Below are 15,594 nucleotides of genomic sequence, written 5' to 3' on the forward strand. Positions count from 1 at the left end.
TGCCTCGGGCGCCATAGACCTCCATTATTTGAATGTCAGCAGACCTCCCAGATCTCCAGATGCATTTGAGATATCAAAAAAGTACTCCAGAGTGTTGTTCAGCATGGGGGTGAGTAGAAAATGAAGGCTAATCATGTTTTGGGTGTACTATTCCTTTAAGGTCCTGATTGCGACATAATCTACTGTTGACAACTCTAAAGTGTATGAATACTTTTGCATGGCTCGATATTAAAAAAGAAAAAGTTGAAATCTAAAATGAATGTAGTTTTTTTTTTGTGATTTCAGGGGGGGTTCTGCATTGAAGCGGGCCGTCGCTGTGATTCAGGAGAAGGGGTGTTCACCTTCCTGACCCCTTCTGGTCCCCAGATCTTACAGGCCATAATGAGGCTGTGTTCCCTACAGATGAAAAAGACTGTCCAGCCCTCCAGTGTCCAAAAAAGGTCATCGCTTGACATGTCCTCTCATGCCCTTCCTGCCGCAGCCTCCCACACCGCTGCTCCTGCGATCTACAGTGTTGTTGGGGTCCGACCTAACATGGAGGACGATCATGCCTGCCAATACTCTGCGATTAATCTCCCCTCTGCTGAGAGTATGAAGAATCTCTGCCTTATCCAGCCTTATCTCTACAGCAGCAAGGAGGATGTGGGAGGGGAAGGTGTGGAGGTGGAGGAGGAGGAGGAGGAAGAGGAGGAGGAAGGGGAGGGGGAGGAAGATGAAGAGGATGATCGGTGTCACTCCCTGGAAGCTGTAAATCAGGATAGCAACTTGGAGGATGACATTTATTACAACTTGAGGAGAACCTCTCCCTCTTTGATGAAAAAAACTGCGCTGGAAGATTTGGATTGCAATTACAATTCGACAGAAGACTTCCCTTCCTCAGATCCCTTTCATTTACCCCTGGAGATTTCTTCCTCTACCCTCGGCAATGCAGACCCCTTTGCTTCAGCAATGCAGCAAAGCATGCATCTCCCTCCAGCGGATAACCGCAGCTGTGCAGCATTCAATGCACAGGCAGTGGATGACATGAAGGACCCAGAGGAGGAAAACCGCTCCACTGTCTCCACGACCCCCACCAAAGCTCCTGGCAGTTTCAAACAGAGGCTGGCAGAAATCATTTCTAAGGACCTGGCAAAGTTCCAGCCTCCTCTTCCCTATGGAGCAGGCAGCCCCATGTTAAGCCGTCAGCTTACAGACTGACTAAAAAGAGCAGTTTCATAAATGATAAACTGTCACGCAGCATAATTAGTTTCTTTACAGCTCTAAAAATCCCTTCCACTGGGAGCCTGCTGTCAGTCTGCCTTCTTGTGCTTGCAGATGTGTTTATTTTTTATTTTTTGGAAAGCACTTTTTGGGGGAAATTGCAACAGCAAGATGTGAAGTAATATCTGTTTTATCCTTTGCAGGTTGGATATTAGAGAAGCTTTGTGCATTTGCACTGTAATAGAAAGCAGATGACTTTTACCAGATACGGTGCCTACAGTAACTCTTACATATGTTCACATTTACAAACATAGCTTTTAATTGGAATTTTATATAATAGGCCATCACAAAATAAAGCAAAATTCAAAGTGGAAAAAAAATAGCATTCATACAGTGACACCCGTAAATAATAGGTTAACAGCAGCCTGAAGGCACATCATAACTTTTTAGGAGCTAGAGAAATAAAAAAAAAATATATAAACAAAAAAAAAAACGTGTTTTGTGGCTAGTTCAGCAGGTTCAGACATGGTTGTAAGATTGATGGATCTAAATGCAAGACAGTCTTTGAGGAAAGCCAATTAAAGGCAGCAAAAGGCATGAGACTGAGATGGAGGTTCGCTTCTCATCAGCAAGTTTAAGTATAAAACCAGAACAACTATGGAACTTAAATCAAAGCATATTTTTAATAGAATGGCCTAGTCAAAGTCCAGGCTGAATTGAATTAGTAAAAATGTAGATTTTCCATCTAAACTGACTGAACTTAAGCTTTTTTGTAAGACAGAAATTTCCCAAAAGATTTTCTAATTGCTGCTGGGTGGTTCTACAAAGTCACATCTGTGTTGATCTATCTAAAAAATCCCAAATAGATACTTTCAATTTTTTGTTATAATGAGTAAAAGCAGAATATGTTTGAATACCATTGCAAAGAGCTTACTTCTTTTATTTAAAGAAATGTTGTAAATGAATGATTATTGTATTATTTTCTCATAAAACATGGTATGTTTACTATTATATGTAATGTTTTAAAGCATTTTCTGGTGAGAATTTATGCATATATCTGGCTTGCAGTCATTTATACAAAAATAAATTAAAATGCACACGCAGTACTTCATTAAATCTTTATTGTAGCAAAAACATCCCTCATAAAATACACATAAGCTATTCTTAAATAGAAAAATACTTGTTTTATTTAGAAATAAAAGCTAGAATCCAACCAGTAACTCTGGAAAATGCCGCTACTTGTTGTTCAGGACCTTAAAGTGCAAATAAAGACCTTTTTTAGTTCATTAAGAAGAAACCAAATCAGGATCTCAGAGAAATGAGAATGAATGAGTGTCCTTCACTTTAGAAATCCAGCAGTGCATCATCTAATCTATCAGAGGTGACAGCTGTTCTCCACTGCCAGATGAACATGTGGGAACCAGTGAGAGGTAACTGGTTTTCTGTCACTGTCTCCCACTTCCACTGTCCTCCATGTCGCTGAGATTTGAGGATTCATCATCGCTGCTGTTGGAGGCCTCTGATTTATTTGACTCTAACAGAGATGGAGGTCTGAGTATGATCAGGTGGTTGATGGATGGGTCTCTCTGCTGCTGCTCCTCTGCGTTCAGCAGGATTGGAGGCTGCTCTGCCTGCTCTGGTCGGAGGGATTGAATCAAACTCCTCCTGGAGGTCTTATCTGCAGACGCTGAGCGGGGGCCCCTGGACTCCTGTTGAACCACGCCGGACAGGAGCTCAGACAGCTCCGTGATGTAAATCTGCGCCATTTGGAGGGTGTCATACTTTGATAGCTTCTTCTCGTTTTCCAAAGATGGGATGACGCTCCTGAGCTCGTCAAAAGCTTTGTTCAGACCGTGCATCCTCCTCCTCTCCCTGGCGTTGGCTGCGACCCGCCGGTGTCTCTGGGGCCCTAAACTGCCCCCCCTGTCTCCATCAGATGCCCGTGCGTGGCCTGTCTCCGTGGAAGCGCACTCGTGGATTTTCCCCACCGGCCCGAGTTTCTCCAGTGAAATCCCCGCCTCCGCTGCAGCTTGCGCTTCCCTCCGCGTAAAGGCGCGGACCGAATTAGATGAAATCCAACTTTTTGAGCTGATGTGAGCCAAGTTTCTCTGCTGCAGCAGGGCAAGGTCCTCCGGGTACTCTGGCCAGCCCGGAAGCTCTGCTTTTGCGGTCATCGTGTGCGGTTGTGCGCTGCAGTGGAATTACGCACAGGATTCCCCACTACTTTGGAGAGGATAGCTCTGCGCCAAGCATTTATAGAGCCTCCCCTCAGTCACCTTGCTGTCACTCCCTGCCCATTGACAGCCCTGCAGCCTCAGGAGACAGCAGCCTCTGACCCTGTTGGAGAACAATCAAACAAAGCTTGACTTTTTCTCTCCCATTGTGCTTTGTAACTCAATCACGACCTTGTTGTTATGCTTACACATGAGGGGCGCTGGAATATTAATCATTCAGGAGCGTGCAGAGCACTGGAGGTCTAAATAGAGAAAGAAAAAAAGGCAACCTATCTCTATACTGCAATGAAAAAGATACACACTCAAATATTTTTTCAGGAAACAAAGTTCTGATGTCAAAACACATTTTGCTGAGTTGATCAGCTTTTGAACTTGGACTTCACCTTGATTGAAGTTTTGAAATCACTATTAATTCAACTAATTGACTGGTGCAGCTAATTATGTGACAGATTTTATTCTTAGCAGACCTCAAGTAAAATAAAACTCTAACTAATTAAAATGAACTAGTATAACTTACAGATTATAGGCCTCATCTAAGAGAGTTTTTATGTAAAAACATTTAATTAATTTTATTTTATACCACCCATTCAAAACACACCAACAGAAGGCACTTTATTTAATAAGATCATACAGTCAGATTGGTTCAGTTTTCTGAGGAGAACTGATTGCCTCTCATATGCACTCACATGCATACGGCGACAATGGAGAGGAAAACCTTTTCCTCTCTTAGACTTTTATGCTATAGCTTCAGGTGCAGAGGACGTTAGGAATAATGAATGGAAAAAGTGAAATCCTCAGATAATTCAACATTTACTAAAGTTGCTTTTTAAGTTGGACACATTTTTGGTTTATTCTTTAGGCTCTACCCTGCTGCTCTTTATTCCTGCTAATTTCAGCTTAAATTGGAATCAATATAAAAATTAGCGGAATGTGTTTCTGTATAACCAGGTGTGTAGCTAGTTTGGTTTACCTTGTGAGTCCTCTATTGTTAAAAACAAACAAAAAATAAAGTTTAGACAGTCTTTATTTGATAAGTGTTTACGTCATAAAGTGTTAATCAGTCAAAAAGGTGGTACAGAATACTTTCACCACAGACAACCAAGCTTTAAAGATATAGAGGATAATCTTTTATTTCCGGGTGGATCATCTAAATAAGTGGTCCTCCCAATTGTCAATCATTCTGGTGATGCGTTTACGCAAGGCCCCTTCTATGTACGGTACTCTTTTTCTGTGCATGCGCATTTTCAGGCATATATCTGTGGTTTCAGACAGTCATTGAAGCTCACCTTTCTCACCGCGGTTTTTGAAAATGGCCGAGGGTGGTAAGAGAAAAAGTGTCTATGAAGTGTGTGAGAAAAAAAAAAGAGAAAGGCATCAGAAGAGCAAATATATCCCCGAATTTATTGTGCAGAGAGCGCTTCTCGCAAAGCATTATGGGATTTGCTGTCAAAGTGGCGACTAATAACAAAGATGGTGCAGGCACCGCACGGTGGAGGAGGAGTTACGAGACCAACGGAGAAACTAACAGTGATGATCTGTCCGAATGGTAAATTTACTGAGTTCACTATAAAGTCCACTATATAGTCCCCACTCTATATAGTGATTGAGGCATTTAGGGTTTAGGGCGGATGTTCGGAAACAGTAAGCTTGTATGAGTGAGAACAGCAACTCTTAAACGGAGCGTGCACAAGGAGAAATCGGTTCTCACATGCTGTGACACACGCATTTTTTTTTTATCGGAGAGGGCGCGTCTTTTAAATAATTCGCGAAAATCCTCCACAATACCTTTAAGCCCAGAAAGCTATCTAGTCTGACTTAAACCTTGGTGCTAGCTGTTGCCACCTTTAAGAAATGACATTGTTCTAAAACAGTAGATTTATCAAATATATTTCACCAGGGTGACATTAATATATTTCCCTAACAATGTATAAAGTGTGATTTTTTTTCATTAGGAACATTTACTTTATGTTTAAGGTGTTCAGTTGGCTAGTTTGACGCTACCATTAGCACTGTTGCAGAAGTTAGCAAAGCAGGATACAAACTATTCTTTAACAGAGAAACTGTTACTACTGCAAGTCTTTCTAACAGTTTTTGACCTCTATAAATTCATAACAAAATAAATTAAAACATTTGCTTTTTTTCTTCCCTTTCGGGACAAATCACAGGATACATGAGAATAGGATATTCTGTTTTCTTTCTTCAAATGTTGGAGGATGAGCTACAGAAATAAAGTACTTAAGTCAGTATAATTTGCCATGAATGAAAAATTTGCATTTGTAAACTATTAAGTATTTTATGGCTAATATCCATGAACCTCAGTAGGCCTCAGCAGATGGCCGCTAACACTGAGCCTTTCTTCCTGTTAAAGGCAAGTTTTTCCTCTCCACTGTTGCTACAAGCATGCTTAGTGTGAGGGATTGCATTTACGTCAATGAGTCGATGCAATTAACTGGTTTTCCTTAGATAGAAAACTCTGAATCAAATTCACTGGAAGATCTGGTGAACTGTAAAGTGCCTTGAGATGACATTTGTTGTGAATTGGTGCTATAAAAATAAACTGAATTGAATTGAATCCAAAATTCTACAGTGTGCAAAATAATAAATGGGTGAACGTCTTTCAAAAAACTAAATATTTTTGCCGTATTGCAGTCGTTACTTTATTCCCATCAATCATGGAAAAATGAATCAGAGTATTTTTTTTTTCTCGGAGCAATAATCTGTTGGCTCTGCCCTCTGAGAGAAAGGGACCTAGAAGTAAATACATGCTCAAACAAACAGTAAAAAAATGGCCAATCTTCCCCTGATTATTTGCAGAAGAGTAATAAAAAGAACAGGTGGGAGACCAGGCTGAGACACACCTGTCTATACAGCGAACCATGATAACTGATAAGTGGTCTGATAAGTTGTCTCAAGGCGATTTATGAATCTTTTAGAGAACAGGATGAAAACATTCATAAAAAAGGTAGTTAGACCATTAAAGAATCAGGTTCCTGTTATACCGAAATGAAGATGTATTCCTTTGAAGGATGATAGATTAGGCTACAAATTTTAGTTTAAGTAACCCGGTTTCTTCTCTGTGCCTATCAGCTGGTGTCCCTTGGCACCTCTCGCAAGCCACGCACCTCTGGCGCACACGGTGTCACCCACATCTCCCATATGTTGCCAGCGACGCAGTCCAGCTAATCACTCATTAGGGCGTCAATTACAGCAGAGGAGCAGCTTCAGCACCAGCTCAGACCTGTCCCGCTGGGAGATCTCAGATCATGTAGACCAGTGATGGTGACTTGGACACGCTTTATATTCAGCCTCTTTCACCTCCCCAACCCCTGTTGAAGTGTATAGAGTTGGTGTTTGTGTGGTTCTGCGTGAGAGGAGACAGTCGGGGTCGGGCAGTGTTAGTGAAAATCACCGTGACCTGCCTCGCCGCCAGCAGTTTAATGAGGCCTGGACTTACTTGAATAAATCGGCACGTTCTTCTCCCGGGGAGTCCATTCATTTTCTTTCTTTTTTTTTATTATTTGGGGCCTGCATGAATATTTCATTCCTTCAGCAGCACTGCCAGCACAACAGCCTGTAACCCTGCGTGCAGGCTTTAAAAATGCGGCTACACTTCCCATCTGGTGCTGGGCGGGAGAGGGGGAGTGGCAGCGCAGGCAGAGGAGGTGTGAGGAACATTTCTGAGGTCAACTTGCACTGACCCTCTGAAGCACTCTGTGGCTCCTGTTTGGGCACTTCAGTTTGCCCTGTAACGTGGCAGATAGGTGTTTAATGCTAACCCATTTCAGGTTTAAGTGCCTACACAAATAAAAGCTAGGTTATTATATTTCAAATTATTCTAAGATGCAATAAAACATATATGTAAGATTTTTAATTCAATTCAGTTTATTTATATAGCACCAATTTAGAACACATCATTTCAAGGTTCTTTACAGAGACAATTCAACCAGATTGGTGAAAACCAGCTGATTGCATCACATCATTGACTTTGCAGCATTTACTTCTTCTGGATGAGCATGAAGAGGTGGTAGACGTTCGGTTTCATTTTGTCATCGTCTCTGTAGCAATCCCACACACCATGCATGCGCTTAGCGACAGTGGAGAGTAAAAACTTCCCTTTTAACAGTAAGAAATCTCCACCCGAAGCACTCAGTGTGAGCGGCCTTCTGTTGAGGCTGAAAATAGATTCAAGTAGAAAGAAGAAAGCATTGAAAAATAAGCAGATCTATAAAAAAAGAAATGGCTCCAAAGGTGGCTCTGTCTAAAAAAAAACAGTTCAGTAGATGATCAATGAGCCTGTTTTCATACCATGGATGGGATAAAGCACATACAGTTAGTCAGAGTAAAAGCAGAGCCTATAGCTATTTCTAGGAGAGAAGCAGGACTAAACACTGAAAAACAGGCTAAACTCCATCATCTATAATCGAAGGTGTTGACGGCAGCACCCCAGCTAATCGTTCTCTCCAGGATGGTGTTACAGCTAAGCAGAACCCAGAAGAAGCGTCTCTGATGTGACAAAGCATTGAGAGTATGACATCAGAGACTGAACTTACAAATACTGCAGAAGCGGAATGATGAAAAGTGGTCCTTATGTCATCCAGCAGCCTAAGCCTACAGCAGCATAAACATAGAGATCCTTTAGGACAACCTAAGCCCCTCTAAATATCAGCTTTATCAAAAAGGAATCTTTAAGCCCCACAATCGAGGAGCATGAAAAGATCTGCCTTCAATTCTACATTTAGAAACTCTAGGAACTACATGTTAATCTGCAGATAGAGAGCAAAGTGCTCTGTTAGGAACATAAGAAACAATAAGATCTCAGTTATAAGGATATAATATGTTCAATTCAATAATATAACCATTAATAATTTTGCTGCTGCATTCATAATGAAGCAGCAATAAAATTTATATTAAATTATCCATTTTATCATATCCAAAAATTTGAAATTGTTTGTGCCAAAATGACAAGTTTCTTTGTATTTGATTTTAAGGTTTTCTAATGTTTTAAATAAATAGTTTAGTTATGATAAAATAGCAATAATAGATGGAAAAATAAAACATAACCTGGCATAAGCAAGATTGATACCGTTTGTTTTGAAGAATTCAAATTAAACTACACTAATTGATCTGGAAAGCCTCATGTATAAAGTGTTTGCAAAAGGGAGCGACATTCAGTACAATTCCTCAAGAAGTTGGGTATCCATGTGGAGGTTTAAGCCAATCATAGCAGCAATAGCAGCTTGATTTGTTTCAGAAATAGAGAGGTTAACTGATAAATGAGCCTGTTACCAAATCCAGTCTGAGGAACGCGCAAACACTTCCCATCCACAAAACCAAAACTTGGTTGCTTTTGTTGTTCTGAAAGAAATAGAAGAAGGTATTCCAGCTAAAACAGTTGCAGCCATGTTTGCTTTGCTTCAGCGTTCTGCCTCTAGTTCACGCATTGCATACGTCACTGAATTTCATTGGTCCGAAACATTTAGGTAAACGCATCTGCTGGCTCCCTCAAAGATGTATTTTTGGAGTTTGTGAATTCACAAATCTCCAGAAGATTCATTTTGCTTGAATAGTAAAAACAACATTAATAAACATTTCTAAAATGCAGTCTAACGACTTTTAAAGTTCTAATTATGTTTCATTGAAATATAATGTTTTGTCTCAAAGATAATACATTCTTCATTACTAAAATACTGAAAATATTATCTATGACATTATGTGTCCAAATTCTATTTTGCAACTTAATTAAAAACAATATATAACACCAGAAAAATAAATGTTTAAGTTGATAACTGATGCACTAAGAAAAACAAACTTTTTAATCTTTTAATAATATTCTCTACAGCTAAAGAAGGAATAAATGTCCTTCTCTGTAAATGATAACGAGATCCACTGAGGACTTAATAAAGTGTCAACCAGGAGCTGCACTAATGACATTGTTCCGGCATAGAAGGCCCAACCTGATTGCACAAATTTCCCTCAGCAATTTCACAACTCTGTTTACTGCCAGTGGTTTCACAACGTGTCACTAGCCTGGCAACCGGTGAGCTGCAGACGACTGAAGCTGGCTCACGATGTTTGTGATGGAACCTGGCGGCGGTCCCAGTGCTTTGTTTCCTGGGTCTTAACTATTATTCAGACTCTAATCAGCCAAGCACAGCAGCACCCACTTGTGTCAACACAATGTCCCATGGCTGCTCTCCAGCTAACCACCTGAGCTGCTGGACTCAGCAAAGGTAGTTTGAAGTTAAACCCAAGAATTAGATATTGTTAAAAACTTTTTCTTGCAAATAGAACTTCTTTCAATAGCACTCGTGTATGTAGAGAAATAATATGCAATGCATATAAAAATGCATTCCATTCGTTAGTATTTCAGCCATGATCCTTATAAATGTTAGTAGTAGTAGTGTGTATCTTAATGTATTAAAAGTCCCAGTCTGACTAAGTCTGTCTCTATCTTTCTTAAGACCACCCGATTTATGTCAGTTAAAATGGCCCTTAGCAGCTGGATTAAGCAAGAGATTAGAGGCAGAGATGATTGGAGATTAACCAGGTTTTATTCACCATTATCAAACTGAGAACACAAACAACCCTGATCAGCAGGTCAGATGAGATCTCAGCAGAAGCACAGAACAACTCAGATTGGGCTGAAAATGCTGCCTTTACAGCTGATTTCTCCCTCCAATTAACAGATCTACCATCAAACAGGGAACACAGAACATAATCCCACTAACAAACATCTAAATAGCTGCTAAAACACTGATAAACTTTATCAAAAAAGAGATTACCTATCATTAGAAACATTTCTAAAAGAATATTTAAATATAATCAAATTCTAAAGAGTACAATTTCCTTCCCCCACCCTAATCTATAAATCTATATCCTCCGGAACCTTCAAAAGACGCTCGGGCCCCTGGGGAATGTTTTAGCCTGATCACCCTGCAGAGGAAGAGACACAAGTAAGTCACATGCACCACAGATAACACAGTGCAATTAAAAACACCAACATTTCATTTGAAATATTATTCAAGGTATTACTCGTACTTTGTCTATTTTTTAGGGAAGGCCTTCATTAGAACCAGATGAGAACAAGCTGTTAAAAAACAACCACAGACTGCTAAAATAAACCATTTCAATTGTAATTTCTTTATTTCACATTTAACAAACAAATCAGTTTCTGCATGCCATGATGGAGACATTTTCCGTCTTTTTGCTAAAGATAAGGATCCCCTCAGCATGATGCTTCCACCCTCATGTATCACTGTGGGTATGGTGTGTCCAGGTTGATTTGCAGATCAGTTTTTCTTGTTTTGGACTCGTATAACAACTAATATGTTTTAAAGGTCTCAAAGGCTTTCAGAGAACAGCTTTGTTTTAACTGAGGTTGATGTGTCAACATACTCAGTAGACTCCATTTCACTAATTAAGGGACTTCTTTCATTCAAATGTATCATGCACTTTTCAAATTTCCATTTTTTTTAAATCATTAGAACCACACATCCTTTACATTCCAGTTATGTGCTACTCTTTCACAAATAGTCCCAATAAAATAAATGTGTTTTAATGTGAAACAATGTAAAAGAAAAAAGAAAGATTATTATCTCTGCAAAGCACAACATATGGTCTGGATATTTTAAGGCCATCATAGTTATTAAACTCAGTGTGACCGGTCATATTTTGAGTAAATCAAGCTTGATAATCCTGTGGGGACACATTCAAACCCACTCAGTTTCATCCCTGGGGGGCCCTTCTTGTCTCTCTGGCTCATTTTGAATTTGCCTGTAATTTAAAGATTAATTCAGGCTAATTTAAAGATGAGAATATTTCGTTTTTGGTAACTGCATGCAACAACAGTCTCATTTTGTCATCAAGTAAAACAAGAAATTATGACTGATTTTGAACTTTTGATCTTCTTGAAATACTAAATAAAAATAAAGCACCTAATGTTTATCACAATTTTATCATTGTTGTATTATTTTAATTTTCTTTAGCCTGTACTCAAATTAATATTTGTTTTTTTTAGCAAAAAAACATACTTTATAGAGTGCTAAATTGCAGAAATGTGACTGTTAATGAGTAATATTTGAGTATATTTTACATATTTTATTCTTTTAGGATTTGTTTTCTCAAATCTGTCTACAGGATATGTTCCATCACTCCCTTAGTAATTTAAAGTTAGGGAGTCTTACTAGAAGTTTCCGAGCCAACTATCATTTCGTTTTAATTAAAGATCCTTTAATTTCCCTACAAAACACTGTGTGGATTAGTTTACACAATCGTGCCCCAGCAACAGAGAGCCTGTTGATGCTGGAAACAGTCCATAGTCTGTAATTATCCCCTCACACCCGAAGCTACGGAGGTGGTTCTGGTGAGCACAGAGAGAAAGCTTAATGCCTGGGTTTCAGACGCAAATTAGGACAATTAGCGGCCTCATTAATTTGAGAAGAGGGAAGTAATATTCTCCTTACAGAAACGGTTCATTAAGTTAATGGTATCTGTGGCAAAGGGCTAATTGATGAACTCGAAAAAAGACAGTGAGCATTTTTTCCCCCCTTCTCTCTGTTTCTGTCTTTGACTCCTATGCGGGGTGTCATGATCCTCAGTTTAGGATCCGGTTTAATGATCTGCTCTCGTCACGAACTGCTGCAGTGAGGTGGAAGGAAATGTCGCGATGCTTTGAACCGAGTCTGTGGGTGTGTGTGGGGTTGGGGGGTTCCTTTTCAGTCCGACAGACGGGGTCCGATGGAGCGGCAGAACAAAGCAGGTTCTTCAAAGCCGAGCCGCTCCAATGATCAGAAGGTTCCGGGCGACACGTGCCACTCAGCGCACCGCATGGAGAATAGCTTCTGGAAGTTTACCTGAAAAAACATGTTGCCTTAACCACAAGTGCATAAATAAATGAAAAATAATATATTATTATTTGTTTTGAAGCGTGATTGCAGTGTATGTGGATAAAGGTCATTTTATTACACAAATATCTTCTTCTTTCATGTTACCAGAGATGTTAAGTAACAAAGTACAAATACTTCATTACTGTAATTAAGTACGCTTTTTTAGGTATCTATACACTCGAAAAAATAATGCATCCGCTTTTGGCATTTACTTCTGGTAATCATATTTAGTTACTTTAACACAATTGTTTTTTGTCCTACCCTGCTAACATGAAACAATTGTGTTAAAGTAACTAAATATGATTGAGTAAATGCAAGAAATGGTTACATTATTTTTTAAGTGTACTTTACTCCATTCCTTTTTATTCTACTTCCTACTTCTGACTTCTAGTCATGACATTTTCACACATTTTCATAAGAGTAAAATTTGTTTTAAAAATGTAAGGAATAGAAAGTACAGATACTTGTGTGAAAATGTAATGAGTAATGAGTAAGAAGTCAGAAGTAAGAAGGAAAATAGGTAATGGAGTAAATTATAGATACCTAAAAAATTTACTTAAGTACAGTAACGAAGTATTTGTACTTCGTTACTTGATACCTCTGCTGTTCTTTCTATTCCTTACATTATTAAAACAAACGTTACTCGTTACTCTTGGCTTCGGTTTAATGTTTATAAATATTTATTTCACGTCATGTGTGCCATCCAATGCAGATCATTGGCTCCATCCACATCTAGTAAAAACTAGTGTAATTTGATGAGTCATAGAACGCAAACACTCATTGGTTAGCTAAAGGAAATCATCAGAAGCAAGCAGGTGTTCTTCAAACTACAATGTCGGACACAGAAAAGATGTTGAAATGTCTGAAAGGTCGGACACAGGCGAGAGAGTATCGGGAGATGGAGACCAACAAGACCTCCCTCATCCTTGGCCCTATCTCAAAGAATTTTTTGAAATTGTCGAAAAATTGAGCTTTCAGTTCATATAGTGGCATCTGGCTGTTTTTTTGTTTAAGGTTACTTTATACTTTTATACTTTAAGTAGTTTTTGAGCGCATACTTTTTCACTTTTACTTGAGTAAAGAGGTCAAGTTGATACTTGAACTTTTACCAGAGTGTTTTAAACTGCAGTATCTATACTTCTACTTAAGTAACAAAAGTGTGTACTTTTGACACCACTGCATGTCACTGTGTAGAAATTCTGCACAAAGTTAATCTTATTGCTTCAGTTTATTTGGATTTAAAAAGTCAAATTATCTTTAAATCTCTCCCTAAAGAGAATTTTTAATTGGATACAAGGTTCAACTGAGCCAAAAAAAAGAGAAAAAGAATCTCACTATAAAAACACAATAAAACTACATTACTTTCAAATGAAAGCATAAAAAGTACCAATAGTTGACAAAAAGTAGAGTATTAAACAGCTCAGTTAAAGATGTAAAAATCAAATGAAAGTGACCTGCTCCCTGTAAATAAACATAAATGACTCTATACTTTTATCTATTTCATCACTATAATATTATTTTATTTAATTTAGTACTGCCCTGAAATTAATATTTGCCTGTTAGCAAAAGTAATTTAAAGGAACTATAGGCAGGATGAGGAAATGAGACTCATGAGAGACACGACTGGCGCTGGGGGTAACTGCAGCCACCAGCCAAGGAGCGATTCATATTTTATTATTCTTGGCCCTTTAAAGTGTGATAAATTGTTGTGAATGAAAAGAAGCTGTTTCACTTGGCTGCACCTCCATAAAAGTTATGAACAGAATTAGTGACAAAGGGCCACCTTGGCGGAGTGGCTCGACTTGCTGCCGGCAATGTGGACCAGGCTCTGTCATACAGAGACCTAACAGCCTTTATTAAAGGGCCCGGTACTCCATACTACCAGAGTACCCCCCCACAGGACCCCCCGAGGGACATGGTTGAATGCCTTCTCCATGTAGACTGGTTGGGCAAACTTGCATGCATGCACCCTGCTGAGGGTTTAGAGCTGATCCAGTGTTCCACGGCCAGGACGAAAACCACAATGCTCCTCCTGAAGATTCGACCATCTGACGGACCCTCCTTTCCAGAACCCGGGAAGAGACCTTACCTGAGAGGCTTAAGAGTGTGATTCCTCTGTAGTTGGAAAACACCCTCCCTTCCCCCCCATTTTTTTGTATTTTCAAAAGTAGAATGTGGGTCTTTAATGGAGAGCTGAAAATGCAGATACAAAGCTGGAGTGAGTTTCTCAGCAAATATTTTCTAAAGAGGAAAGCTAACATATTGTCATTTCCTGTCGCTTTGTTTGTAGACATTGATTAAAAACCAGAGTGACTTGGTGCTGGTTTATCAGGAGTCTTTCTTTACCCTCCTGGCGATCAATCTCCTCTTAAAACCTTTCAATATTTTCTATCAGTCACAAATACATTCTTTTTGTTTATTAGCTTTCATTTTTTTCTTTTAAATACCAGTTTCCTGTTTGATTCCATGTTGGTCATTACTGCAGATCCCTTGGTGTCGGTTCTGGAAAGGTTCAGTTCTACATGATCCTGTTTCTTTCGTCAAGCTTTTCTACCTGCAGAGTCTCCTGAGTTAAAGGCCACCTGCTTCCTTTTGCATTCCTTATGAAGTAAAGTTTTTATCATTTGGGTTTTTATTATTTGCATTCAACACCAAAGATAATTTAACCTGTGACTGATTCTGTAGCAATGTGTTGATAACTGAAATATCCCAGCCAGTAAACAAGAAGCCTCCTGTCTGCTCCTCAATCTGTTCAGCCAATCACCTTTTGATATAGTTAAATTCAGGAATGTAAGATTTAAAAACTGACATATGAATTGGAAGGAGTTGAATAACTTGGAGATTACCTCTGGAGGTCATAGATAATCCCATAACATTGTTCCAGAATCTTACTATTACTGGTGAAGGTGTTGATAGAATCAGACAGATTTATTCGAACTGTGGTGCTTTTGAATAAAACAGAATGTTTCTTGCTCATGTGTATCTTTACTAATAACCACCTTACCTCCTTTTATTTTCCTTAGACTTACTTGACTTAGACAACTTTTAGAAATTTTCATTTTTTACAGCTTTCAGAACATTTCCATTTCAGAAAATGCAGCAGTGATCAAATGTGGGAGAAAAAATGTGGTGTAAAAACACATTGATATGGAAGTTCAGAGCATTATTATATATATGATTCAAATATGCAGTATTTTGGCTTGGTGTTATCAGCTTGATGCAGAGTCTGTGAAATGATTTAGAGTTTTCTCAGTGGTTTAGCACACCCACTTCTG

At 39.0% G+C, this 15,594-nt stretch overlaps 2 protein-coding genes across 2 annotated transcripts in view; one reads left to right on the top strand and one right to left on the bottom strand.

The window, feature by feature from the left end:
- The window catches only part of dok3 (docking protein 3), a 19,098-nt gene extending 17,495 nt beyond the window's left edge, over positions 1–1,603 (top strand). Inside the window, exon 5 of the mRNA XM_015377274.1 lies at positions 286–1,603. Within this exon, the coding sequence (XP_015232760.1) occupies positions 286–1,197 (912 nt within the window). The 3' untranslated portion in view covers positions 1,198–1,603. The remainder of the gene's footprint in view (positions 1–285) is intronic.
- Positions 1,604–1,811: 208 nt separating this feature from the next.
- LOC107086207 (protein atonal homolog 1-like) lies at positions 1,812–3,434 on the bottom strand. The gene has a single exon (XM_015376998.1). The coding sequence runs from the start codon at positions 3,372–3,374 to the stop codon at positions 2,646–2,648; it is 729 nt and encodes a 242-aa protein (XP_015232484.1). The 5' UTR covers positions 3,375–3,434; the 3' UTR covers positions 1,812–2,645.
- Between the last annotated feature and the right edge of the window lie 12,160 nt (positions 3,435–15,594).

The sequence above is a fragment of the Cyprinodon variegatus genome, unplaced genomic scaffold (genome assembly GCF_000732505.1).
Source record: "Cyprinodon variegatus isolate N-32 unplaced genomic scaffold, C_variegatus-1.0 Scaffold8, whole genome shotgun sequence".
In the NCBI taxonomy this organism is placed as follows: Eukaryota; Metazoa; Chordata; class Actinopteri; order Cyprinodontiformes; family Cyprinodontidae; genus Cyprinodon; species Cyprinodon variegatus.